At 30.4% G+C, this 27,500-nt stretch overlaps 1 protein-coding gene across 9 annotated transcripts in view; it reads left to right on the top strand.

Moving 5' to 3' along the window:
• LOC118445343 (uncharacterized) overlaps positions 1-27,500 on the top strand; it is a 194,074-nt gene that overhangs the window by 146,675 nt on the left and 19,899 nt on the right. For all 9 annotated transcript variants that reach the window (XM_085662493.1, XM_085662494.1, XM_035874673.2 and 6 more), the window contains one exon: positions 3,150-3,222. In XM_085662493.1, coding sequence (XP_085518619.1) covers positions 3,150-3,222 — 73 coding nt within the window. The remainder of the gene's footprint in view (positions 1-3,149; positions 3,223-27,500) is intronic.

Here is a 27,500-nt window from a genome sequence, read left to right as displayed (position 1 = left end):
TTTCTTCTTCTTCCTTTTTTTTTTCAATCTTACTTTATTTTCCTTTTCCTTCTTTTTTTTTTTTTTTCTTGCACAATACAATTCATCATCGAAGTGATATTTAAACGTACACTGTCATTAACGTATAGGAAATGGTCGATTGGATTCAATTATTCTCATATTCATGACTATAATCATGTGATATCCGTGTTAAAAGAGCAATAAGATTAAGGTTTTCAATCGCAATCCATTGGTTCATTTGACACTCTAATGTATTATCGCATTAAACAGCACTTCCGGTATGGTAAATTGGTATGATAGGGTATCGTTAGAAATTACGTATTTCGATTTACTATTATTTCCTTTTTTTATTTTTTCCTCCTTCTGTTTTCTTTTTTTTTTCTGTTTTACTTTTTTTCTTTTTCTTTTTTTTCCCTTAATCGACCTGTTCGATTCAACGGGAGATAAAGGATTAAGTCCCGTTTTTCTCGGCTTTTCCTTTTCCTGTTTTCTTTTCTCTTTTTTTTTTTTTTTTTCTTTTTCTCATTAATCCAATCATTAATAAGTTCTAATTAATTCAACGGTAGAGTACTCACTTGACGATGAAATTTTAATTATTTATTTATTTATTTATTTATTTATTTATTTATTTATCTATTTATTTATATTATTAGACGAGTTTGTCAACTTCTATTTTTTTAAATACCTTATTTTCTGTCCCTTAAAAAATTTTTTTTACTTATCATACAATATCAATATTTTATTGATAGAAATAAATATATAAAATTCATTGACAATTAATCGTTAATTGTTAATGAATTAATTATTAATATCTACGATGTACCAATCATTTTTTACTTTATTTCATTCAACATAACCTTACATTAAATTAATAAATATTTACTTTATTAATTTAATATAAAATATCCATAGAATTGTCAATATTAAATTATAAATTAATATCAACATTTTCGTTGTCATTTTTATTTTTATTTTATTTCAATAATTCGATATTACACAGACACACAAATACACACGCACACATTCACACTCACACACACATATATATATATATATATGTATTTAATTATAAATATTTATTGATTACATGCATAACGATTAAAAATCATAAATAAGAAAATATGAACTATTAATTACGATGAATTATTATTACGAACGATGAATTATTAATTGATAATAAAATGAATTATTAATTAAAAATTAATTGCATTTATCTTCGTAGATTCAAATACATAATGTTGCGAGAAAAGAGAGAAAAAGATAGATAAAGATAGAAAAGGAAAATAGAAAGAGAAATAGTGAGAGAAAGAGAGGGGGAGGGAGAGAGAGAGAAACAAGGGAACGATGAACGATCGACAGACGAGACGAAGCCGTAAATTAAATATTATTCACCCTCGGATATGGTGTTAGGTGGCAAGGTTTCGTAAGGTTCGCCCGAAAGATACTCTCGTACGATTTGTTGAATGAAATTTATCGATGGGTGCAGATCTACGAGTTAGAATGGCTAATGCAAGAAAGATAAAAAAAAAAAAAGAGAAGAAGAAAAAAAAAAGGGCCCCGGTAAGACGAGAAGCAAGACAAAGACAGAAACAGAAATAGAAAGGGGTAAAGAGAGAAAGAGAAAGAGAAAGAGAAAGAGAAATAGAATGAGAGAAAGAGAGAGATGAGACGTGTGCGGCTTGTCGAAGGGAACGTTTAAGGTACACGAAAGTTAAAGGGCGAGGGGAACTCGTATTATAAAAGCAATTAGAGCCTCTCAGATTAGATATAGCACATCGTACATAACAAATATGATAATACGAGAAAGAGAAAGAGAAAAGAGAAAGAGAGAGAGAGAGAGAGAGAGAGAGAGAGAGAGATAGAGAGAGTGAGAGAGAGTTGAACTAGGCCCGAAGGGCCCGTTTCGTTCGTACGAAGGGCTTTCGGGTTAAACGGAATCATTAATAATCGGAGCTAACTAATCTGTCCGTTGCTATGAGCTCGCTCGTTTCACTCCTGTTTTTATTACCGTGCCGCGAGTAACGTTTTATTCCTTCCTTCCTTCCTTCCTTCCTTCCTTCATTCCCTCCTTTCTTCCCGCTTTTTTTTTCTTTTTTTTCTTTTTTTATCATTTTTTATTCTTTTCTTTTGTTTGTTTTTTGTATCCTTTTCTTTTTCCTTTCTTCTTCTTCTTCTTCTTCTTTTTTTTATTTTTTTTTATTTTTTTATTTTTTTTTTCCTTTAATCGCTCTTTAAATTTACACACATTCACGCGGATACACTAATGTCTGTAAAAAGTACATTTCATAATTGAATACGTTTGCACGTTTACGATGATTAAGGGATCATGGTGATCAGGGTGTTGGGTGGGTCAGATTTAGTATATTGAGGATGGATAAGGGAGGATGTAGAAGGGTGAGGAGGTGGATAAGGATTATGAGAAAAGGTCATATTAATGTTAGTTAAGAATTACGACGGAATAGATAAGAAATAAATAATAAAATGAAATGAACGTAGATAAAAATTACCATACTTGTTTATTTTTTAAGGGATTAATATTTAATTAATTTCTTTTATTGAATGATATGTAAATCATCAGTAGGAATGATTGATTTGTTTTATTCGAATAATGATTGATCGTTAATCGATTCGAGAGAGAGAGAGAGAGAGAGAGAGAGAGAGAGAGAGAGAGAGTGGGGGAGGTGGTGGTGGGGGGATGGGGAACAAAAGTGTCGAAATATCAAAGTATGAAAAGAATGTATAAAGAAATATAATAAAAAAAAAAAAAAAATAAATAAATAAATAAATAATAATAATGAAAACGAAAAAAAAGAAAGGAATAGTATGATTGTTGATGAGTTGATGGATTAAATGAGAAAGATGAAACGAGAGGGATTTATTTTTTTATTCGATATCTCGAATAAATAGTGATCGATGCCGGTGGCGGTGGGAGGAGGGGGGGGGGAGAGGTTAGGGGTGGGGGCCTGGGGGCAGGGGGAAAGAAAAAAAGGTATCTCGTTTACGAAACGCGCTTATTTATATTATTCAAGATCGATCTTTTGTTTGTTTTACAAACGTACAAATAAAATTGCAATAAAGAGAAAACAAGAAGTACATTTATTTATTTATTTTCAATTATTCCAATTCATACATTTTATTTTTAATTACAGTTGTACGAGATTAATGATGATCCAAAACGAAAAGAATTTCTCGACGATCTCTTCAGTTACATGCAAAAACGTGGTAAGTTTTATATATCTATACATCTACATATATATGTATATACATATATATATATATATATATATATATATATATATATGTATATACATAAGTATCGTTGAAAGTGAATATTATGGAGAATTTGTCTTCTCGCGGTTCTCGTTATTCGAACTTTTCAAGCAACCCTTCGACACATTTGTTTTATCACTATAAAACCGAGTCGTTACGATCGTGTTCAACGGTCTATGACGAAAGATAGCAAAAGAACGAAAGAAAGAGAGAGAGAGAGAGAGAGAGAGAGAGAGAGAGAGAGAGAGAGAGAGAGAGAGAGAGAGAATGAGAAAGATATAAAAAGAGAGAGAAAGAGAGAGAGAGAAATAGAAAGAGAAAAGTCATGTGAACGCAAAGAACTGCGAAAAACGAATCGATGCCCGCATCATTCGGCTTCCTGAACACGTGGATGGATCCTTCGAACGTAAGGTAACATCGTTAACGTCGTAAACGCGTCCACGTGGTTAAAAGGATACGGATAAAATATAACGCATAACATCTGCCGTTTATTAGTATTAGTATTAGTATTAGTATTAGTAATAGTAATAGTAGTAGTAGTAGTAGTAGTAGTAGTTACAGTAGTAATAGTAATAGGTAATAGTAGTAGTAAATAGTATACTAGTATAATCAGAAACGAACGAAATTAGAATGCAAGTCGTATGCTAGAAGAGAAACAAGGAAAGTGTGCGCCTTGTCAGACGTGTTTCCGTTCTAAATTACACTCGACCGTAGATATCACCTCTCTCTGTCTTTCTCTCTCTCTCTTATTCTCTTTCTCTTTCTCTTTCTCTCTTTCTCTCTTTCTCTAACTCTAACTCTATCTCTCTTTTTTATCTATCTGTCTATCTCTATATTTTCTCTTCGAACATTATGGACATCTCTCAGAAATATTTTATTATTAACGAATATATTATTATTATTATTATTATTATTATTATTATTATTATTAGTATTATTATTTTAAAAATAATAATTTAATATGTAATAATAATGATATATTGATCTCTATAATTTTCTTTCGAATATCGAGGATATTCATTAGAAATATTTTTTAATATTTACAAATTTATTATATATATATATATATATATATATATATATATTTAAATATAATAATATAAATATAATAAATATAATAAATATAATAATATTTATTCCTTTATATATATTAAAGTTTTTAATAAAATTATGATAAAAAAGAATGAAATAATAAAATAATGTAATATTTAAAAATAGTATATGTATGTATATATTATACTTATTTAAAAAATAATAATATATATATATATTAAATTAATAATAAAATCATAATAAAAAAAAGTAATAATAAAAAATAATATATATATATATATTATTTTTTTATTATTCAATAAAATCATTCTTTTAAAATTGATTATGAATACTTACGAAATTAATGTTTTAAAAATTAATCAAAAGAAAAAACAGAATAAGGAAAAAAGAATAATAAATAAATCAATAAAAATCTTGAAATCAAACACACACACACTAAATATATATATATATATGTATATTTAACGAGTATAGTATAGAAACTAGATTATGTTTTCTCGCTTTTGCCCGGAAACGTCGGACTAATTATAAACATGGCGACTCCACCATCAATCAATCCCGTGTTCAGTGATGCCATGGATTCTCGTGTTTTCACGACGTGTTTCCGAACGTCCCATATACACGACATAGTAATAGTAATAGTAGTAGTAAAGTCTTTGAATCCGAAAGACCAACGGTGCTATTATTGTAACCTCTATCTTTTCCCCCTTGGCAATAATTGGACGACGTTGGTTAGGGATCAACGAATTTCTAAATTGATCTAGTAGATCGCTCTTTTTATCTAACCGTATCTTTTGATTATTTTATTTTAAACGAATGAAAATCTTTGATATATTCTCTCTCCAACCCCTACATTCCTCCTCCTCACCGTCCTCTATGATGAAAAAAAAAAAAAAAAACGAGTTGTCTCTTTTTTCTTCTTTCTTTTTTTTTTTTTTTTCTTTAATTAAAATATTTATTATTACGATTTTCAATTGATCTATCGAATTTTTTTTCCAATGAAGCAATACAAAACGTACGATCGATCGATCTTCTTTTCCTTTTTCTTTGTTCTTTTTTTTTTTTTTTGTTATTTTAATAAAATTATGTTCGGCACAATTTTCTATTTTCTCTTTTTTTTCTTCTTCTTCTTTTACACAGAATCGTATTATTTAATCGCTATATAAAGAAAATAAATAAATAAATAAACGAAATAAATATTTTTCCTTTTCGTTTTCTTTTCTTTGTTTTTTTTTTTTTTTTTATATATATAGCGAATAACTCGAATTCTATATATATATATATATATATATATATATATATATATATATATATATAACCATCTGTCCTCTCCTCACTTCACCTCCAACATACCACAATTATAATGGATCTCGAAAGAGGTGGACATCGTATGTTCATCGAATAAATACAACGACAGGAAGAGTTTTTAGGGATCGTTTGGGATCGCAGTAAAAGATCGACGCGCGATTCTTCGGGTCATAAATCGTTCGAAAACATTATACCTACATACCTCTAGACACACATATATACACATACAAACACACACACACACACACACACATATACATATATATCTATACACACATATATATATCTATATACATAATATAATGTATTTTGAAATCGATCGAGAGGAGGACGTAGTCGAGATTAAAATTCAGCTATTGGAATGAGAACTAACAGTGGGAGGGGGGGAGGGAAAGTGTATGGTAGGGGAGTTATAGGGGGATGAGTATAGTATAGGCTGGTGATAAAAGACCGCGACGTTTCTCGTAGTCTGTCTGGAGATATCCGATCCGATCCTATCCGATCCAATCCGATCTTTCTCTTCTTGTTACTCTTCTTATTATTATTCTTTTTCTTCTTCGACTTCTTCTTCGTCTTCTTCTTCTTCATGGTGTGGGTCCACCACCCGCGGGGTCCGTTATTGTGCCGGCGTTGCACAGTGGTATGCCTCCTCCACCCCTGGCACCACACACTCCCGATAATTCAACGTTAACGGAGCGCATAACGCCTTGGCACACGGTTAACCATATAAAAGACCATTCATCTTAAACGCGGCGGGTATTAGTCGAGCCACCACCAATTTGTGTTTGCTATCGGCACTCTCACCAAATAGCCACTTTTTCTCACACCTCCTTTTGATAAGTGTCTGACGGAAATATTCAAAATGAGAAAGAGAGAGAGAGAGAGAGAGAGAGAGGGGGAGAGAGAGAGGGAGATATATATATATATATAATATATGTATCGATATACAGGTAGATATGTAGATATACTTTGTTAAAAAAAGGTACATAATGGATATGTAATTATTTATGCGAAGACATGATGATGGTTTTTTGTATTTCTCCTTTTTTTCTCTCTCTTTTCTTTTTTCTTTTTTTCTTTTTTTCTTTCTTTCGTTTTTTTTTTCTTTTCCTTTTCTTTTTTTTCTTTTTTGTTCCTTCTTTCTTGTTTTTTTTTTCTTTTCCCTTCGATAATAATAATAATAATAATAATTATTATTATTAATATTATTATTATTATTATTATTTTTTATTCCCGTAATAATGTATTTTTTTTTTTGTCAATTTGATAACGCATACATAAATGAAATAATTGTCGAAAGCAAGAATGAATGGTTACGTGTTTCTGGAAAAACGGACTTAAAAAAGAAAAAAAAAAAAAAAAGAATAAAAAAACTTAAAAAAAAAAAATAAAAGAATATTGAAACAAATGGAAAGAACCTGTTTTTCCTTTTATTTTTTTTTTTTTCTTTCTCTTTCTCTCTTCTTTTTTAATGCCAATCACAACATCACAATTTAGCTGAATATTTTAAGGACGATAGATATTAATAAATATTAATGAATATATCTGTAATAATCATATATATATATATATATATATATATATATATATATTTATATACAAGGACATAATACCTATCTAATATATATATTAAAATAATTATATTATAAAATTAGAGATTAAATATAAATAGTATATAGATAGATCATTCATTGTACTAAGAGATACAATATTAGGATGATATAACAATGGGATATGAGGTTGAAACGGAGAGTGGATGATAATAATTATTTACAGTGATATTGTTTTTAGTATGTATTATATATATATGTACACACACACACACATACACACACATATATATATATATACTCGTTGATAATATCAGATGGACGTGCCGATGGGTTTAAAGGAGAAGCACATTACGCGTGTATATGAATTACATTCGCGATTGAAACTCGTTCGCTATAGAAAAAGAGAGTGAGAAACGAAATGCCACGTAGAAGAAAGAGTGAAACAGACAGAGACAAACAGAAAGAGAGAGAATGAGAGAGAGAGAGAGAGAAGGAGAGAGAGAGAGAGAGAGAGAGACCTCAGGCTGTCGGAGATTTGCATATTAAATGGCTAGAGATTTATAACGGTCCCGACTGGAAAGGTGCCAACGATAGCGACGATAAATAAGAAGAAATGGCGTTAGGCTACGCGAACCATTCGATTGGATAAATTTTGCGTGGTCGCGCGTCTTTTGTTCGTCATCCCCCCACCTCCTCCCCCCACACCCCTCTTTTTCTTATAACACTCGCTCACCTTACCCCTTCTCTCTTACCCCAACCTATCTAACTCTATCCTCTTGATCCTAACTCACCCTAAAAACATCCAACAATATAACTCCGTTAATAATTCCTTTCTCTCTCTCTCTCTCTCTCTCTCTCTCTCTCTCTCTCTCTCTCTCTCTCTCTCTCTCTTTCTCTCTACTGTGCACAAAAACGATCTAATGCGTTTTATCGATCTCTTTTCTCGATTCAAATTATTATTACGCTCTTTTGAATCATTCGTCCGATTGAAAACACGAATGAACGTACACCGATACAATCACGTGCAATCACGTACGCAGTAGATTGGTATTTTACACATATATATATATATATATATATATATATATTTTTTTTTTTTTTATATATTTAAGTGAACGTATGTATGTATGTATATACAAAATTCATCGTATGCATGTTAATTTAATATTCTAATTTTAAAAAAGAGAAGAAATGAAAACAAACTTTTATAAATCAAACGTTTTAACTTTTATATTTTAATAATTGTACGAACAATGGGTCTAACATTTTTTGCAGGATAAATTTGATGATAATAATAATAATAATAATAATAATAATAATAATAATTATTATTATTATTAATAATAATAATAATAATTATTATTATTATTATTATTATTATTATTACTATAATATTTATTATTATTATTATAATATTTATTATTATTATTATAATAATAATAATTATTATAATAATATATAAATATAATAAATATATATATTTAATAATTAATTAAAATATAATCATAATAATAATATTATAAAAATAATTATAGTATAATTATAATATAAAAGTAATTATATAATTATAATATATAAATTATAAATTTAATTATAATAATAATAATAATATTATAAAAATATATTTATTATAATAATAATATTTTAAAAATATATTTATTATAATAATAATAATAATATTTTAAAAATATATTTATTATAATAATAATAATAATATTATAAAAATATATTTATTATAATAATAATAATAATATTATAAAAATATATTTATTATAATAATAGTAATAATAATAATAATACAATCAAATCTGTATTATTATATCGCTATATATATATAATTCATTTTAATTTATTGAAATAATTAAAATAAACTTCTTCATAAGTATATATATATATATACTATATATTTTATATGTATATATATATATATATATATATATATACACGTATATTAAAAATAATAATAATAATACAATCAAATCTGTATTATTATATATCGTTGAATATATATATATATATATATATATATATAATTCATTTTAATTTATTGAAATAATTAAAATAAACTTCTTCATAAGTATATATATATATATATATATATATATATATATACATATATTAAAAAAAAGAAGAAAACAAACAAACAAGAAAACAAATATATATATATATATATGTGTGTAAATTTTATTATAATAACGTCGTAATAAAAAGATTATTATTATTCGCGATGAATCGATGAAGTCGACCAAAGTGAGAAAGAGAAATTGTGCTACGTAAAAGAGAAAGGGAGAAGGGAAGAAGAGGTAGAAGGTAAAAGGTAGAAGAGTGAAGAGGGAAAGTGTGGAGTGCTGGCGGGAGGGGGTGCGGGTAATGGGGAGGTCTATTGTATCCACCGGTCAAGATTCGCGTCGCCTTACGGCCCTCGGGAAAAGAAAGAAAGAAAGAAAGAAAGAGAAAAAGAAGAAGAAGAAAAAAAAAAGAAATAAAATAGAAAAAGAAAAAAAAGAAGAAGAAGAAAAAGAAGGAAAAAAAAAATACTTTTTTACGCGGCGCAGCTAATGCATTAGCTTGGTGAACACGTGTTCGGCACGAACACTCTTCGCTACATTCGCGAACACGTACCGCGTGCGTGCCGTCTGCGTATACAATCGAACCACATAGTATATATGAGAGACTCTCTTCTTTCTCTCTCTCTCTCTCTCCCTCTCTCTCTCTCTCTGTCTGACTATATGTATGTATCTGTGTGTACGTATGTGTGTATGCTTCTTTATGCATGTGCATGCGCATATGTGTATGCGTATGTATTTATTTGTCTCTCTCTCTCTCTCTCTCTCTGTCTCTCTCTATTTTTCTTTCTCATTTTTTTTTACACGAATACATACGTATATTAATTATTCTATTTTTTCTTTTTTTTTTTTTTTTTTTTTTCATTGATATATGACATGTATATGTGAAATTTTTACCCTTTTTCTTTTTCTTTTTTTCTTAATACAAAAGATTTTCTACAATTCAATAAGTTTTTTTTTTTTTTTTTTTTATTATTATCTTATCCTTTCTTATCGTCGGTATATATTATGTGAGATTTTTAACTCTTTATATGGAATATTTTTTATAATTTAATTATTTTTTCACTAAATGGTTCTATTTCATTATTCATTCTCTCTTTTTTTTTTTGCTTTTTCTTCTTTTTTTTTTTTCTTAACATTTTTAACGATCTAATAAATTTTAATCAATTGATAATGTTTTATCATTGGTATGTTAGTGAAATTTTGTTATTTTTAACTTTTCATGTAAAAGATTTTTACATGAAAATTTGATTTTATTTAATGGTTCTATTTATTATTTTTTTTTTTTTTTTTTTTTTTATCATATGTATAATTCTTTTAGATGCCTTTCATATATAAGATTTATTAATGATTTAATAAGTTTTGTTAATTGCAATGTTTCATCATTGATATATAAGTGAAATTTTGAAATTTTTATAAAACAAAATTTTTTTATAATTTAAAATAATTTCAATTAATCATACTATATTTTGATTGATTTAAAAGTGAAATTTGTTAGATGCCTTTTATATCGAAGATTATTAATAATTTATTAATTTTAATTAATCGTATTAACCTTTTATTGATTTATAATAGAAATATTTCAAGACCCTTTTTCACATCTAAGATTTATAATAATATAATAATTTTTATTAATCATTTAATATGTCATTGATATATAAATGAATTTATTTGACATAATTTTCAAATTTATGATATTTAATAATTTGATAATATTAATTAAATGGTTTTGCTTTTCATTGATACGTAAATAAAATTTTGAAATGTTTAACTTTTCGTATAAAAGATTTTTTATAATTTAATAATTTTAATCAATCCTTCTATTTTCCATTATTATCTCTCTCTCTCTCTCCCCCTCTCTCTCTCTCTCTCTCTCTCTCCCCACCTCTCTTTCTCTCTTTTTCTTTCTTTTTCTCTTTCTTTCTTCTCTTAATTGCTCTGGTATTTTGTACGACGAGCACGTTCATACGGCACAAACCGTGCAATGGCACGACACATTGTAACTAGTTCTAAATGTTGACTTCGGCTCGTAACAATGAAAACAAATCTCGAAATCATTATACGAAAATAGTTTTGTTCTCTTTCTTTCTCAATTTTCTATTATTTCCCTTAGTCTCGATTATGCGCCATTGAATTTTTAATTATTACAAAACGTCAAGGAAAATGTAAACGTTTCGAATTCATCAATAATGATCAATTGAATTAAGAAAATGACATTAAAATGTGAAAAGGAATGAAGGAGAAGACACTTTGATAAAAAGAAAAAAAAAAGAGAGAGAGAGAGAGAGAGAGAACACCCATTGAAAGAAAAGAATATGAAAAATAGAAAAAGAGATAAAAAAAAAAAAAAAGAAAATAAATAAAGAAATAAATGAAGAGAATATCGTAGTAATAGAACGGTAATAAAAGAAGCAAAAAAGAAGTGTAATATAATAATAATAATAATAATAGAAGAAAAATTATAAGGAAAAAATAATAAATAAATTGAATTAATAGACAAGTTGCATGTCCCTGTATGCACTCTACGTATTATGCATATGTAAAGATTCTTTAAAAATTGAAAATGAAAAGTAGTTCGTTTAAATATTTTCTATCTATTTCACTATAATGTATGTATGATTGCATGATGATAAATCGGTCAAGGCGATGAGTTGAATGCGACGATAAGAAGAAAAATAAAAAAAAAAAAAGAAAAAGAACAAGAAAAAAGGAAAAAAGGGGGGAAAAAAGAAAAGAGAGAGAGAGAGAGAGAGGCAAAAAAAAGGAATAAGAAAGGTGAAAAAGTTGAATTAAGAATACACAGTACGAGTAAAAGAGAAACGTGAATTAGTCAATACGTAAATATCATCATCATATTGTCGATTAGTAAAAGTATACTCATTCATAATATATTTCAATTATATTTTACTTGATTATGAATTTGAACATTACTATTATGTTTCATATTTTATAATGACAATTTTTTAGTTTAATTATAGGAATAAATTTTTTAAAAATGTTTATACACACACACACACACACACACACATATATATATATATATATATATATATATACAATTTATATACAATTTATATAACTGGTAATTTTTCCATTGGCAAATCAATTTGAATATATATTTCTTATTTTCAAATAAAATAAATTTGTATATATATATATATATATATATATATATTTATTATTATACATATGAATATATTATAATATATTATACAATATTATAATATTATAATAGAAATATATATATATATATATATTTATTATTATACATATGAATATATTATAATATATTATACAATATTATAATATTATAATAGAAATATATATATATATATATTTATTATTATACATATGAATATATTATAATATATTATACAATATTATAATATTATAATAGAAATATATATATATATATATATATATATATATATAAATTAATAATTTTTTTCATTACAGTAAAACATTTCATTTCACATAAAAATTGATAGGTTTTTTTCAATATATTCCAAGCATAATTTCATTGTCTTTTCTGTCTCTCTCTTTTTCTCTCTCTCTCTCTCTCTCTATCTCTATCTCTTTTTCTGTCCATAAACACCATTCGTACTCTCACACATCTCGTAAAACATGTTATGCCGTTCGAGAAGTCCATAGTTCAATTTCGAATGACTAATTTCATCGTCCTTTGACGGATCCCCATACGTATAAAGCGAAATATTCAGGCAAAGAGTATTTTTCTTAGAAACGGAGAAAGCAAACCGAAAGATTTTCGACCAATATAAGGGGTCTGGTGGTGATGGGAAGAGAGTTTGGGGGTGGGGGGGGGTTAGGGAGGAGGAAAGGAGGAGGATTCCTTAGTGAAGATACGAAGTTAGGCCACCCGCTGCTTCGTGAAGCTCTTAAACGAGGATTATGTCAGGATTATGGGATCACCAATGGCGTTGTCGTCTTCTTCTTCTCCTTCTTCTTTTTCTTTTTTTTTCTTTTTATTCCTATTTTTTTTTATCACGTTTATTTCTCGAAAAAAGAAAAGTGAGAAAGAGAAAGTGATAGCCAACCCCATCATTGGTCGTATCTCCTTTACTCCATAAATTTCGAATTTTCTTACGAGGAAAACGTCAAATTTTCATTTTTTCTTTTCTTTTCATTTTTTCTTGTTTCTTTTCTTTTGGAATTGATTTCCAATTTGAGAAGCTTTCGTTTGTTTTGCTTCGTTATATTCTTTTTTCTTCTTCTTTTCTTTTTTTTTTTTTTTTCTTTTTTTCTTTTTACAAATATTACAAACATCTTCGTAAACGAATAGAAAAAAAAAAAGCAAAAAGAAAAGGGGGAAAAAAAACACAAGAGAAAAGAAAAAGCAAAACGTTGTATTGATATAGTGTTGATATTAAAAGAAAAAAAAAAAAAAAAGAAAAAAAAATTCAAAAGGAAGAAAAGGAACTACACGTAATTAACAATTATATATAGATATACATATATTAATAAAAATTTGATTAATATAACGTGACAATTTGCATGTCCGTATCAACAAGTTACTAGATTTCGAAGAGAAAAAAAAAATAGAAGGAGAAAGGATTGAGATCAGAGCGAAACAAATACAAAAGGAAATGAAACGAAACGAAATGGAACAGAAAAGAAAAAAGGAAATATAAGAAAGAAAAAAAGAAAAGGAAGAAAAAAATAAATCGAGACTTCTCAGCTACCTACCGATAGAAGTTTCTCACACAGATCACGATCTATTCGCATTATAATAATTAATGCCGAAAGGGATTCTTCGGGTTCTCTCTCTTTCTCTCTCTCTCTCTTTCTCTCTCTCTCTCTCTCTCTTTCTTTCATCTCATCTTGCACGAACGCGTCATCTTTACGTATCCTGGCTGCTATGCTCGAGGGTATCGATCAACGGGGGCACGTCATTATTCAGGGATTCCGAATAATTGGCGATGATGATCGTTCACCACCCCATGGCCATCTCACCATCTCACCATCTCACGTTTTTCTCTCTTCTCCTTGTATATAATATTTCGTGAGCCCCATTATTTTATCACGAAACTTCTCCGAAACGATATCCGTTCGTCGAATATCAGAGAGAGAAAGAGAGAGAAAGAAAGAGAGAGAGAGAGAGAGAGAGAGAGAAAATAAGGAAAAGGTAGATATATAACTTCTTTCTTTTTCTTATTTCGAATCCTTGTCAATTCGAATTGCCACTTCTTTTGATGCACCTTGCATGCATTCTTCACATTACATCAATTTTATCTTCATCGTATGGTAATTCTAAATATTATTCTTTTGTATTTATAATATACCACAAGGTATATACGTATTTATATATAATATATATATATATATATATATATATATATATATGTATGTATGTATGTATAAATATGTGTGTAGAATGTGCGTGTGTTATTTTTATTCTGAGAATAGTTTTTGTATCGTGCAAATATTTACGTGATCGCTCTATAAAGTATTTATGAATATCGATCATTTATTAGTATTTTTCGATCAATTATTAGTACTTTTAATTATCATTAAATAAATTTTGTTTATTAATTAATTTTATCTGTTATTACGAAATTTTTTAAGACAATGTTATTATTAAATTGGTTTTGTTCTTTTTTTTTTTTAATATAAAATTATCGGAAACTTTATCCAATGCGAATTTTATTAATTATCAAAATTTATTCTATATTCGTCAATCTCAATTAAAAAACAAAAAAAGAAAACAAGAAAAAAACTATAAGAATAAATTTTTTATCATTTTATTGATAAAAAAAAATTACTTCTTCATGTTAACATAAAAACCATTAAAAAGGAATATATTTAACAACGCCTTTGATAGCTCAGCTGGTTAAATCATTGCATAAAAAAACAAGAGTTTTTAAAAAATACGAAACAGCGCAGGTTCGAATCCCGGTGGGGGTGGTGGTGTGTATAATTTATATTATATTTGATAAGAATGATGGTGGATGGAATTTTTTTATATCATATTAATATTATTATATTACATAGATCCAATGAATTTTCTTGAATTAAATAAAATCGTCATTATTAAATCATAAATGAATAGAAGAGAAAATACACAAGTATAAGTAAAAAAATAAGTGTGTAACCCCTTACTACAATTGTAGTTAAAAAAAGGAGGAAGAGAAATTCTCCTCCCTAGCTTCCCCTGTCCTCCCCCTATTCTCGTAAACAATCATTCATCAAAGGTTTTCATTGAGAAAAACCTCCGAAGAATTTATATATAGAAGGTATATATTCGTATAAAATTATAATTAGTTTTATCAATTATATAAAATTATTATGAATGAAAAAAAGAAAACAAAACATGAATAGAAGTAAATAATAATGATTAATATTAATATATAGTACTACTACTATTACTATTAATACTATTACTAACTACTCTATGGTAGTAATAGTTAAAAAAAGAGGGAAGAAAAGAAAGAAAGAGAAAAGAAAAAAAATATATATATATAAAATAGATGAATAAACTTTGAAATTTCCTTAAGACTTTAAATAAAAGATCTTTCCCATTGAGAAAAACTCCTTCCTTTTAAAAGATTTAATAAAATCTCTCTCTCTCTCTCTCTCTCATTTCTTCGTTACTAAAATCATGAATGGGAAAAGAAAGAGAGAAAAAAAAAGAAAAAAACAAGACCCTGAAGGTGTGTGTATGTTAATAGAGTAAAAAAAAGAGAGGAGAGAGAGAGAGAAGATAAAAAAGAAAAGAGAGAGAGGAAAGAGAGAGGATGACTTTGAAATTCCCCTTTCGACCAGAGTGAGGGAGAGAGAGAGAAAGAGAGAGAATTTCATTGAGAAAAGCTAAGAGGGAAAGAGAGAGAGAAAGAACACGCTCGAGTAAAGCACCTGTCCAATTATGCGCTCGTGCGCGATTTCGACCTACATTTTCCCACGTCTGACTTGTCGGACAGGTGACCCAGGAGGGAGGTGAGGGAGGTGAGGGAGGAGAGAGAGACTTGCTAGTGTTGTACTATAGTTGTTGTTTCCCCGCAGCATCCATCCGAGAAGAGGGGTCATACTGGCACGTTCTCTCTTTCTCTCTCTCTCTCTCTCTCTCTCTCTCTCTCTCTCTCTCTCATTCTCTTTCTGTCTGTCTCTCTCTTTTGCTCTATAGATAGACGTGCTCTCCGTTCTCGAACGTCAGCACGCGAACGCGAAAAGCATTTAGCCGGATGACGTTCGCACATTCTAGACGTCCCGACGCCCACCATCACCATCACCATCACCACCACTACTAACACCTCCGCTTCCACCTCCGCCTCCACCTTCGACGCCTAACTCACCGACCGATCATCCGTTACGTTACCCTGACGTAATTGTCGAATTCTTGTCCCGAGGCATTTTACTACAACCATACTCTCTCTCTCTTTTTCTCTTTCTCTCTCTTTCTCTCTCCCCCTTTTTACCATTCTCCGTACGAACGAAACGTCAAACTTTTCCAAATTGACCTTCCGCATAGTCTATTCAAGCATAGAATATATATATATTTTTTTTTTTCTTAACATTGATGTACACGATATTAACAGGTGCATTATTTAATCATAAAAACGTATATACGATATTTTCGAGAGTATAAGTGTAATATGTATTATACGAAATCTATTATTGTTAAAATTTTCTTTTTTCTTTCTTTCTTTTTTCTTTAGGATAAATTCAATGATACAATATTACAAATTTATTGTGAATTACAATTTAACATGATTGTTGATACGCAATCCTTTGATAAAAATTATGAAAGATATCAAATTAATTCTATACATATTATATTATATATATAATTATATTTTAATTATCCAACCTCATTATCGGGATTAGAATTTTGAGATCATCCTGACATCTCTTTTTAAAAAAGGTTTTGAACGTTAATAATCGAAATGATTTTATGAATAAAATATAGATAACCTTCGAATAATTCATAGACAGAGGAAGAGAGAAAGAGAGAGAAAGAGAGCAGGTGTTTGGGATCAGAAATGATTGTTCGTTGAAAAGTACCTGTGTCAGTTTACACCTTGACATTCACAAGAGTACCACGTTCCTTCCGTACCGGTGGCTCGTGTCACGTTTCCACCCACACGTTTACACATCCTCTCTCTCTCTTTCTCTCTTTTTCACTGACTTTACTCTTTCTCTTTTCATCTCATTCTAAACAAATCAAAACCGACAATTCCATATTTCTTGAACAATATGAACAATATAAATTCGACCACTTTTATTCCTTCTCTCTCTCTTCCTCTTTCTCTCTGTCTTTCTCTCTTTCTCTCTTTCTCTCTTTTCATCTTATTCCAAACAAATCGACCAAACAATTTCTCACATTTCGTAAACAATATAAATTCGAATCTCCCTCTCTCTCTCTCTCTCTCTCTCTCTCTCTCTTTCCTTTCATCTGCATTCTAAATAAATCGATCAAAAATAATAACTAAAAAGAAAACTCGCAAATATTTGTACTTAAATTCGACAAATAAATAAATAAATAAATAAATAAATAAATAAATAAATAAATAAATAAATAAGTAAAAAAATAAATAAAAAAATAAATAAAGTAAAAAAGAAAGAAAACGGAGGCAAGAAGTAATCGAAAACGATAGCACTCGATAAAAAGGAACTCGACACGATGCTCGGAGCGTTTCAAAAGCGAGAGTGTAAGAGAAAGAAACGAAAGAAACGAAAGAAACGAAAGAAAGAAACGAAAGAAAGAAAGAAAGAAAAAGTGAGAGAGAAAGAGAGTGAGTGAGAGAGAAATGGAGGGAACGGGTTCCGCGTTCTGGCGGCTTTAACAGTGCCAAGGCGTGGGAAGTGATATACGAGCGTTATAGCGGCCGACGGCCATTTCCATCGAAGCGATTTTGTATCGGCGGACCACTAAGTCCGAACTAATTTGCTTATTAATATTTCACAACAACGCCGATCGCTCTGGGGGTTCGCGATATATCGTTTTACACCTTCTAACTCTCTCTCTCTCTCTCTCTCTCTCTCTCTCTCTTATTCTCTCTCTCTCTTTCTATTTATATATATATATATATATATATATATATATATATATTTCTTTCTCTTTATTTATACATCTTTCTTTCTGTCCATCTCTCTCTCTCTCTTCTTTCTTTTTTTCTCTCTCTCTCTCTCTCTCACACACATACACTATCTATCTATATATATACATAGATATATATTTCTCTCACTTTATCTGTCTCTCATTTTCTTATTTTTTATATCAAAATTTTAAACAACGCATAAGAAACACATATAAGATATGATCTTGAAATATTTCTTACAATCTTATCTCACTCGGTGCATAATTTTCTTTTTCTCTCTCTCTCTCTCTCTCTCTCTCTCTCTCTTGCGATAATACACGTCGTTAAGAAGAAGAAGAAGAAGAAGAAGGAGAAGAAGAAAGAAAGGAAAAAAAATAAAAAGAGAAAGAACTTTCGACAGATGTAATACGTGTGTTCCACCATAAAGAATCGCCATAAGAATGTCCAAAGAAGAGAATGCCTAAGGGAGTGAATAAGATCGTTATTATCTATCGTGTCATCTCTCAATAAGCGTAATTCCTCAAATGAATCGGCGATCCAACGACACGGAACTAATACGATCGTATCGGTTGAAATAAAGAAAAAAGGGAAGAAAAAGAAAGAAAGAAAAGAAAAAAAAGAGAAAAAAGAAGGAAAGAAAGAAAACAACAACAAAAAAAAGAAAAAGAAAAACAAAAACAGAGACAGAAAATAAAGGTAGAAAAAAGAATGGAAGGATCTTTTAGAACGTTAAATTCTCATTCTGGGAGCGACAGGTGTCGGTTCTTACGAGCTCGTAACGTTCCTTTTATAACATCGAAGTACGTTTTAAGAGTAAAATAGGTAGAACCTAAGTTCATTACCGCGATTCGCGAGACGACTTTTAAGCCTCACGACGGGATCAACGTCGTTAAATTTTAAAGGCGTATCGGTGAATTTACGATGCTTGACGAATCCTAAGTCGGAATGCTTCTTCGTAACGAAGCTTTTTGAAGAATTTGGGTCGCCATTTTAAGAATATGTGATTGAAATAAAGAGGACAGACAGTGTATGAGAGAGAGAGAGAGAGAGAGAGAGAGAAAGAGAGACGTATGCTTGAAAAGACATCAGAGAAGAAAAAAAAAAAGAAGAAAAGGGAAGACATATCGAAAAAGAAAAAAAGAAATAGTAAGACGTAGGAAATTATCGAAAGACAGACGATGATGGAGTAATAGAAAGATGTTCAGAAATGATATACAGGAAAAAATAAAACTGGAAGACACACAAAAAGGCAGGAATATATATAAAAGGGACAGAAAGGCGAATAAGAAGAAAAGCACAAAGACAGACAGAAAATAGGAAAGAGTTAAAGGTATACACAAAGACAGAAATAAAAGAAAACAACAAGATATAGAGAAAGACAGATAGAAAAAGACATCAAAAGACAGACGAACAAACAGACAGATAGACGGACAGACAGACAGATTGAGAAACGGAAAAGTATTGAAAATAATGACGTATAAAAAAAGAAATACACCAACAGACATGTAGACAGAGAAATAATTAAAGAAATGGTGGAATACATAAAGACAATTATTTTGAAAAAGAGAGAATAGATGGAAAGATCGTAAACAAAAGGGCGAATTAAAAAAAAAAAGAGAGAGAGAAAAAGAAGGAATTACGAATGAAATGTCAGACATAAAAAAGACGGATATAAATGCACAAAGACACATGGTAATTAAGAAACACTGATTTACGAAAAGTCCGACTAATAGAAAAACCTTAAGAAGATCAAAAAAAAAAGGAGAAAAAAAAGAAAAGAAGAAGAAATAAAAGAACGGGCACAGACAAACGGAATGAAAGAAAGATGGAGAAAAACGGACATAAAGACAAAGACATTCAGAAGGGCAGACAGAAAGGGGAAAGAGAGAAAGAGAAAGATAGACGGAGAGACAAAGAAAGATAAAAAAAGAAAAAACACGAAGACATATAGCACAGCATAGCACAGACACAGACAGACACAGACAGACACAGACAGACGCAGACAGACACAGACAGACACAGACAGACGCAGACAGACACAGACAGACACAGACAGACACAGACAGACGCAGACAGACGCAGACAGACACAGACAGACACAGACAGACGCAGACAGACACAGACAGACACAGACAGACACAGACAGACACAGACAGACACAGACAGACACAGACAGACACAGACAGACACAGACAGACACAGACAGACACAGACAGACACAGACAGACACAGACAGACACAGACAGACATAGACAGACACAGACAGACACAGACAGACACAGACAGACACTGACAGACACAGACAGACACTGACAGACACTGACAGACACTGACAGACACAGACAGATACAGATAGACAGACAAGACAGACAGACAGACAAACAGACAGACAGATAGAGAGAAAGAGAGAGACAGACAGATGAATAAAAAATATCATCTAAAATCTTATTCTTTCGATAACATTATCATTTTTAATCATTTTATATTTATATAAAATATAAAGGAAACAACAATAGTAATATAATAGTAATATAATAGTATAGTAAATTGTTTAATAGGCATGTGACATAAATGAATGATAGAAGAAAGTTAAGATTAAAAACAAGAAAAAAAAAGAAAAAAAAAGAAGAAGAAGAAGAAATAAAAAAAAGAGAAAAAAGAAGAAGAAATTATTTTTATCAATATTAAATAATTACAATTACTATAATCAATATATTTAAACGAAATGTCGAAGATCAACAAAGGGAATTATTTAATCAAAGTAAATATAAATAAATATACGGATAAATAAATAAATAAACAAATAAATGAATAAATAAGTAAATAAAAAATTGTTTTCATCTCATCAATCTTCTCATCTTCGTTCTTCTTTAAGATAAGATTTTGTCTTTCTTTATATATATATCTCTCTTTCTCTCTCTCTCTCTCTCTCTCTGTCTCTCTCTCTCTCTCTCTCTCTCTCTCTCTCTCTCTCTATTTCTCTAAAAGACGGATGAAATAAAGCCGTAGAAATATCTGAGCGAGCGAAAGGACTACGAAGCGTCGGTTAACGTGCCATTTTACGTCACATCAAAGCCTCGGCACATTGTTGGCAAGTGCCTAGCAGTCTCTTCTCGACTGTCCCTCGTCGTGCTTCGTCTTTTAACGAGAGAAAGAGAGAAAGGAATAGCAAAAGGGACCTCAACGACGATCCACCTCTCCCTCCTTTCTCTTCACCTTTTCCTCCTCCTTCTCCTCCTCCTCCACCACCACCACCATCGCCACCTTCTCTTTCCTCATCATCTTCGTTGTCGTTGTCTTAAAGATCCAAGAAGAGAAAAAAAATTTTAAAAAGGAAAAAAATCAAAACTAATGACTCTTAAATGAATTCAGGAATCATATCTAATCAAACAGTAGATAGACATATTATTGTATTTGTATATGTATGTATTTATATATGTATACATGTGTTTATGTACGTAAAAAAAATTATCACATATAATCTCAACTATATAGGATGATATATTCTATTAAAGATTTTATATTATAATAATATATATATATTTCTATAATCATCTATAGTCATTTATAATCATTCTATAATCATCAATATACCATAAGCATAGAAAACAATATTATAATACATCGAAATTTCATTTGTTGAAAGAAAGAAAGAAAGAAAGAAAGGAAGAAAAAATAACGCAAAAGCAAAAGAGAAAAGATCGCGAAATTATTATTTCATGCCATTGTTACGGAAAAAACAAAAAAAAAAAAAACCAAAAAAAAACAAAAAAAAAACAAAAAGAACGAAACAAAAAAAAACAAAAAAAAAAAGAGAAGAAAGAAAATGAAGAAGATAAGAGAAAAAGAAGAAAAAAAAATCGAGAAAGACAGCGACGACAAGAGAAGAAAAAAAAAATAAGAGGGGGGAGGGAAAGAGAAAAAAACGAAAGCGACGAAAAATAAAAAAATAAAAAAAAAAAGGAAATCGAGAAACGAAAATAAGAAAAAGAAAAAGGAACCAAAAAGAAACCAAAAAAAAAAAAAAAAAAGAAAAAAAAAAAGAAAAAAAACCAGGAAAAAGGAGAAAAAATAAAATTCAAAAAAGGAATCATCGCGCTGCCTGACCAGAATAAACTTTCGATGGCAATGAATTTAATGGACCGTGCAAGCCTTTCGGCAGGAAACACAGGGCGCGTGAGCTTCTTTGAGAGGGGAACTTTACCGCTCGCGTTGCATCGGTGCGGTGACCAAGCGAATCGTGTCGTAAACTTGTGTTTCCCCAGCCCACCCCCCTCACCGTTTCTCTCTCTCGTTCTCTCTATCTTACTCTCTCTCTCTCTCTCTCTCTCTCTCTCTCTCTCTCTTTCTTTCTCTCTCTTATTCTTTCTTTCTCTTTCTCGGATCGTAAAGTCTATCGACGGAAGTGCGACGAACGGGTCAACCTCGACGCGGGTGATTCTAGAAGAAGGTTGCCAAAAGAGAAAGACACAGAGAGAGAGAGAGAGAGAGAGAGAAAGAAAGAAAGAAAGAAAGAAAGAGAGAGAGAGAGAGAGAGATAAAAAGACAGAGATAGATAAAGTGAACCCTTTATTGCTCGCGATATTTGAAGATTTTATTGTCGTTTCACTCCACTGCGAGGAGGAACTTATGTACTTACATAGGTACTTACATACGTACGTATGTATATATATATGTATGTGTATATATGTACGTATGAACGTAGGTATGTACGTACCTAAGTACGATGAGGATCTCTTTCGATTCTGACCGACCACCCAACTTGAGACGCCTACGAATCTTTGAACAGAGAGAGAGAGAGAGAGAGAGAGAGAGAGAAAGTGAGAAATAGAAAAAACAAAATAGAAATAGAAAAATAAAAAGAGATAGTGAAATTATTCCAATTCTATACCAACTATATATCCCCTAATTGTGATCATTGTCATCGTCGTCATGAATAATATATATATATGTATATGTCAATAATTTATATTCAATAATAATGATAATAATAATAATAATACATTGATCATATTTCTAAATTCAATAAAAATAACAATTATTATCATTAATCATCGATAACATTTAAACGATAAATATATACGTAATGTGTAATATTACGATAGAGAATAGGTATAATTTAAATAAGAAATTTTGTGAATGGTAATGGAAAGATTTAGAAATGAGGACGGTGTCAGGGATGATGATTCGTAATGAGGAATGAAAGGAGATAATAATAATTAGAGAAAAAAAAAAGAAAAAGAAGAAAAAAATGACAAAAAAGGAAAAAAAAAGAATCGGAAACGAAAAAAGGAATATCTTGAAAAACAAAAAAAAAAAGAAAAAAAGAAACGAATATCTACGTGTAATTCAAGCGTGTAAAAGAACACCCCGCTTCAACTCATATCTCCTTCGCCCTCGTCCTTGCTCTCACCCCTATCCTCCTCTTCTTCCTCCTCCTCCACTGACGTTTTGCTACGGTAGAAGTAAAAGTTTCTACAGGGGTCTCTCTCTCTCTCTCTCTCTTTCTCTCTCCCCCTCCCAATCTCTTTCTCTCTCTCTCTCTCTCTCTCTCTCTTTTTCTCTTTCTTATTCTCTACCATGGTTAACTTCTATATAAGACGGATCGTAAATTACGCCAATATTTCCGCGAAATCCTAACAAGATTATAAAGGAGATTGTAGAGAGTTCTCTTATGTTGCCTTCTAGTGGCCGTGACTTTCGTCTCTTGCCCTTCTCCACCTCCACCTCCACCTCCTCCACCATCACCATCACCACCACCAGCCTCTTCTTCTTCTTCTTCTTCTTCTTCTTCTTCTTCTTCTTCTTCTTCTTCTTCTTCCGATCCATTCTCATCTACTCGTTCTTTGCCTTTGCGAGAAATAAGAGAAAGAGTGTATGTGTGAGAGAAAGAGAGAGAGAGAGAGAGAGAAGGAGAATAAGTGAGAGTGAATGAGTGAGAAAGAAAGAGAGAGAATGAAAGAGAGAGAGAGAGAAAGAGAGAGAGAGAGAAAGAGTAAAAGTGAGTGAGTGAGTGAGAGGTGAAGGGACAGTGGTGGTGAAGAAGAAAGGGGATGGTGGGTACAGCGGGGCGGGTGGGGTTAGGGGAAAGAGAGAAGGAAGGAGATCTATTTATAATGCGTTTGCGTCTTTGCGGGGTCCCTCCAGCCGGTGGAGGCAGTAAATGTCGCGTGTATTTCATATGAAACTCCACCCTTCTCCTGGCCGTTCCTCGCAATGCCAATCTCGGTCTTTTGCTCGGCCGATAATGCCGAGCGCTAACAAAGTTAACTCCTGCGAAAGAGAAAGAGAGAAAGAGTGAGAGGGAGAGAGAAAGGGTGAGAGAGAGAAAGGTGAGTTTCTCTCTCTCTCTCTCTCTCTCTCTCTCTCTCTCTCTCTCTCTTCCTCGCTCTCTTTCTCTTACGTCGATTTTCTTACTTTTTTTTTATTCCCATTCTTCCATTTCGTGTACATTTTTTTTTTTTATTTTTATGCTTTTTGTTTTTCATTTTTTCCTTTTGTGTTCTTTCCGTCGGCATTCGATGTTAACGCTTCTCACGTGAGTTCGTCACTTTTTAACATTCGAATGATTACGACCATTCTTCGTTCTTTCTTCGTTTGTAATACCAGAGATACTGTGTACATTATCGAATTTTCTTTTTCTCTTCCTCTTCTTCTTCCTTCTTCTTCTTCTTCTTCTTCTACTTATCCTTCTTTTGGTTTTTTCTGTTCTTTTTTTTTTCTTCCTTTTTTTTTTTTCTTTTTTTTTTTTAAGAATACTATTATCTCCCTCAATTTTTGCGTGAATCGATTGAAATCGTTCTTTACGATAATTGATTGTTTTTTCTCTCGATCGTACAATCGCATTAACGAGAGTAATGATTTTTTTCGTAGGAAGAAATATTGACAATTCTTTCTCTTTTATTTTTCATGAGTAAAGGACAGAGAGACAGAGAGAGAGAGAGAGAGAGAGAGAGAGAGAGAGAGAGAGAATCGATTGAAATCATTTTATAATTGATAATGTTTTCGATTGAACAATTACATTAATGGGAATAATTATATTTTTGATGAAAAGAATTAGCACATATTTCTTTTTTTTTCTTCTTATGGAGAAAAAGAGAGATGGAGTTAGATATATAGATGGATGGAGAAAGAGACAGAGAGAAAGAGAGAAAGAGAGAGAGAGGTAGAGAGAATGTGAGAATGAGAGAGAAAGAGTAAAAGAGAGAAAGAGTGTGAGAATGAGAGAGAGAGAGAGAGAGAGAGAGAGTAAGAGCGAGAAAGAGAGAGAGAGAGAGGTAGAGAGAATGTAAGATTGAGAGAGAAAGAGAGAGAGAGAGAGGTAGAGAGAATGTGAGATTGAGAGAGAAAGAGTAAGAGAGAGAAAGAGAGAGTGTGAAAATGAGAGAGAGAGAGAGAGAAAGAGAGAGTGTGAGAATGAGAGAGAGAGAGAGAGAGAGAGAGCGAGAGAGAGAGAAAGAGAGAGTGTGAGAATGAGAGAGAGAGAGAGAGAGCGAGAGAGAGAGAAAGAGAGAGTGTGAGAATGAGAGAGAGAGAGAGAGAGAGAGCGAGAGAGAGAGAGAGAGAGTAAGAGAGAGAATTAGAGAGGATAAATCGGTTTCAAAAAGGATACATTTTAAACGGCATTCTACGTTCGATAGATCCCATAGCCGTCACGCGAGATTCTAAGAAAAGTCGTTTCGAAAAGACTGGGGCCCCCAGAATGATGTCTATGTAATACGTGTTCGTATGTATTAGCGTGTGTTAGAGTGTATTATAGTTCGCTTAATAAAGGCCTCGGAGGTAACGGATCGTTATTAGATCGGGCACCTCCCCCGTACACCCCCCTCCACCCCCCCTTCTATTCCCTTCCCTATCCTCCCTACCCCTCAAGCCCCATCGCAATAATCCATAAAATGTAACATTCTCTTTCCTATAGTTGGCAATTATGTTTTTTCTTGGTCCCTTCTTTTCTTTAACGTGATTGAGTTTTAGTTTCATCGTCTGCACGGAACGAACTTTTTCTACTAACGTTTTTCTAATTATCTGTCCATTGTGTCCAGTTGTCATCCTTATCTTTGTATATATTTGTATATATATATATATATATATATATATATATATATATATATGCAAAAGATAAAAAGTTGACCTATGAGATTATAGGATTTATTTATAAAAGTACGAAATTAATATTGATAATTTTTCAATGATATAGTAATGAGAAAATTTATTAATTAATAAATAAAATTAATAAATAAAAATAAAAATATATATATATAATATAGAATTGATATATTATTTACGGAGTAACGGTATAATATAATAATATATTAATATAGATATTCGTATTATTTTATAGTTAAAAGAAAAAAGGAAATAAAAAAAAAAAAAAATAATAATAATTACGATATTTATATACAGTAATTTTTATTACTGTAATTTCAACGTTACTTGTACGATCAATTCGAATAATATTTAAATAATATTTAGAAAATATTTAATGAGCATATTTTAAAAATATATTATCGAATTAATTTTCAAACGAATTAATACGTACATACTTAAATGTGCATCGACCTGCATTAGAAATAACTTCGACGAGAGATCTTCTTCGATTATCGATTTGTATGATGATCGATTCGTTCAAAAAAAAAGAAAAAAAAAAAAAAGAAAAAAAAAAAGAAAAAAAGAAAGAGAAAAGATCTCTGACAAATCTTCTTTTTTTTTTTTTTAAAGTCATTAAACAAAATCAATCCACATGCAAATTATTGCAATATATATATATATATATATCATTAGTATCATAAAATACGTATCATAAAGATATCATATAAAAATCTATCGTAAAGATTTCATTTAAAAGTGAACCGTAAAATTTTATTGAAAGCAAAAGTAAAGCAAAAACAAAAAAAAAAAAAAAAAAAATTGCGATCATAATACTCATACACGAACCTTTAAATTTTACCCGAGATATAAAAGAAAAAGAACATAGTAAGAGACAGAAAGAGATAAAGAGAGAGAGAGAGAGAGGGGGGGGGGGGGTGGATAGTATTGGAGGAAGAGGGAGTAGACATTCTTAAAAAAGAAAAAAAAAGGAGGAAGAAAATAGAAGAGAGAAAAAAAAAGAGAAGAAGACCTGGCATAATCAATTTCAGAAGTCACTAAAAAAAAAAGGATAGAAAAAAAAAAAAAAAGAAAAAGAAAGAAAGAAGAAG

This window comes from Vespa mandarinia, chromosome 18, assembly GCF_050613455.1.
Source record: "Vespa mandarinia isolate Hongniang chromosome 18, ASM5061345v1, whole genome shotgun sequence".
NCBI classification, from domain to species: Eukaryota; Metazoa; Arthropoda; class Insecta; order Hymenoptera; family Vespidae; genus Vespa; species Vespa mandarinia.
The sequence above is the reverse complement of the archived record's forward strand: the minus strand, read 5'-3'. Positions and strand labels throughout refer to the sequence as shown.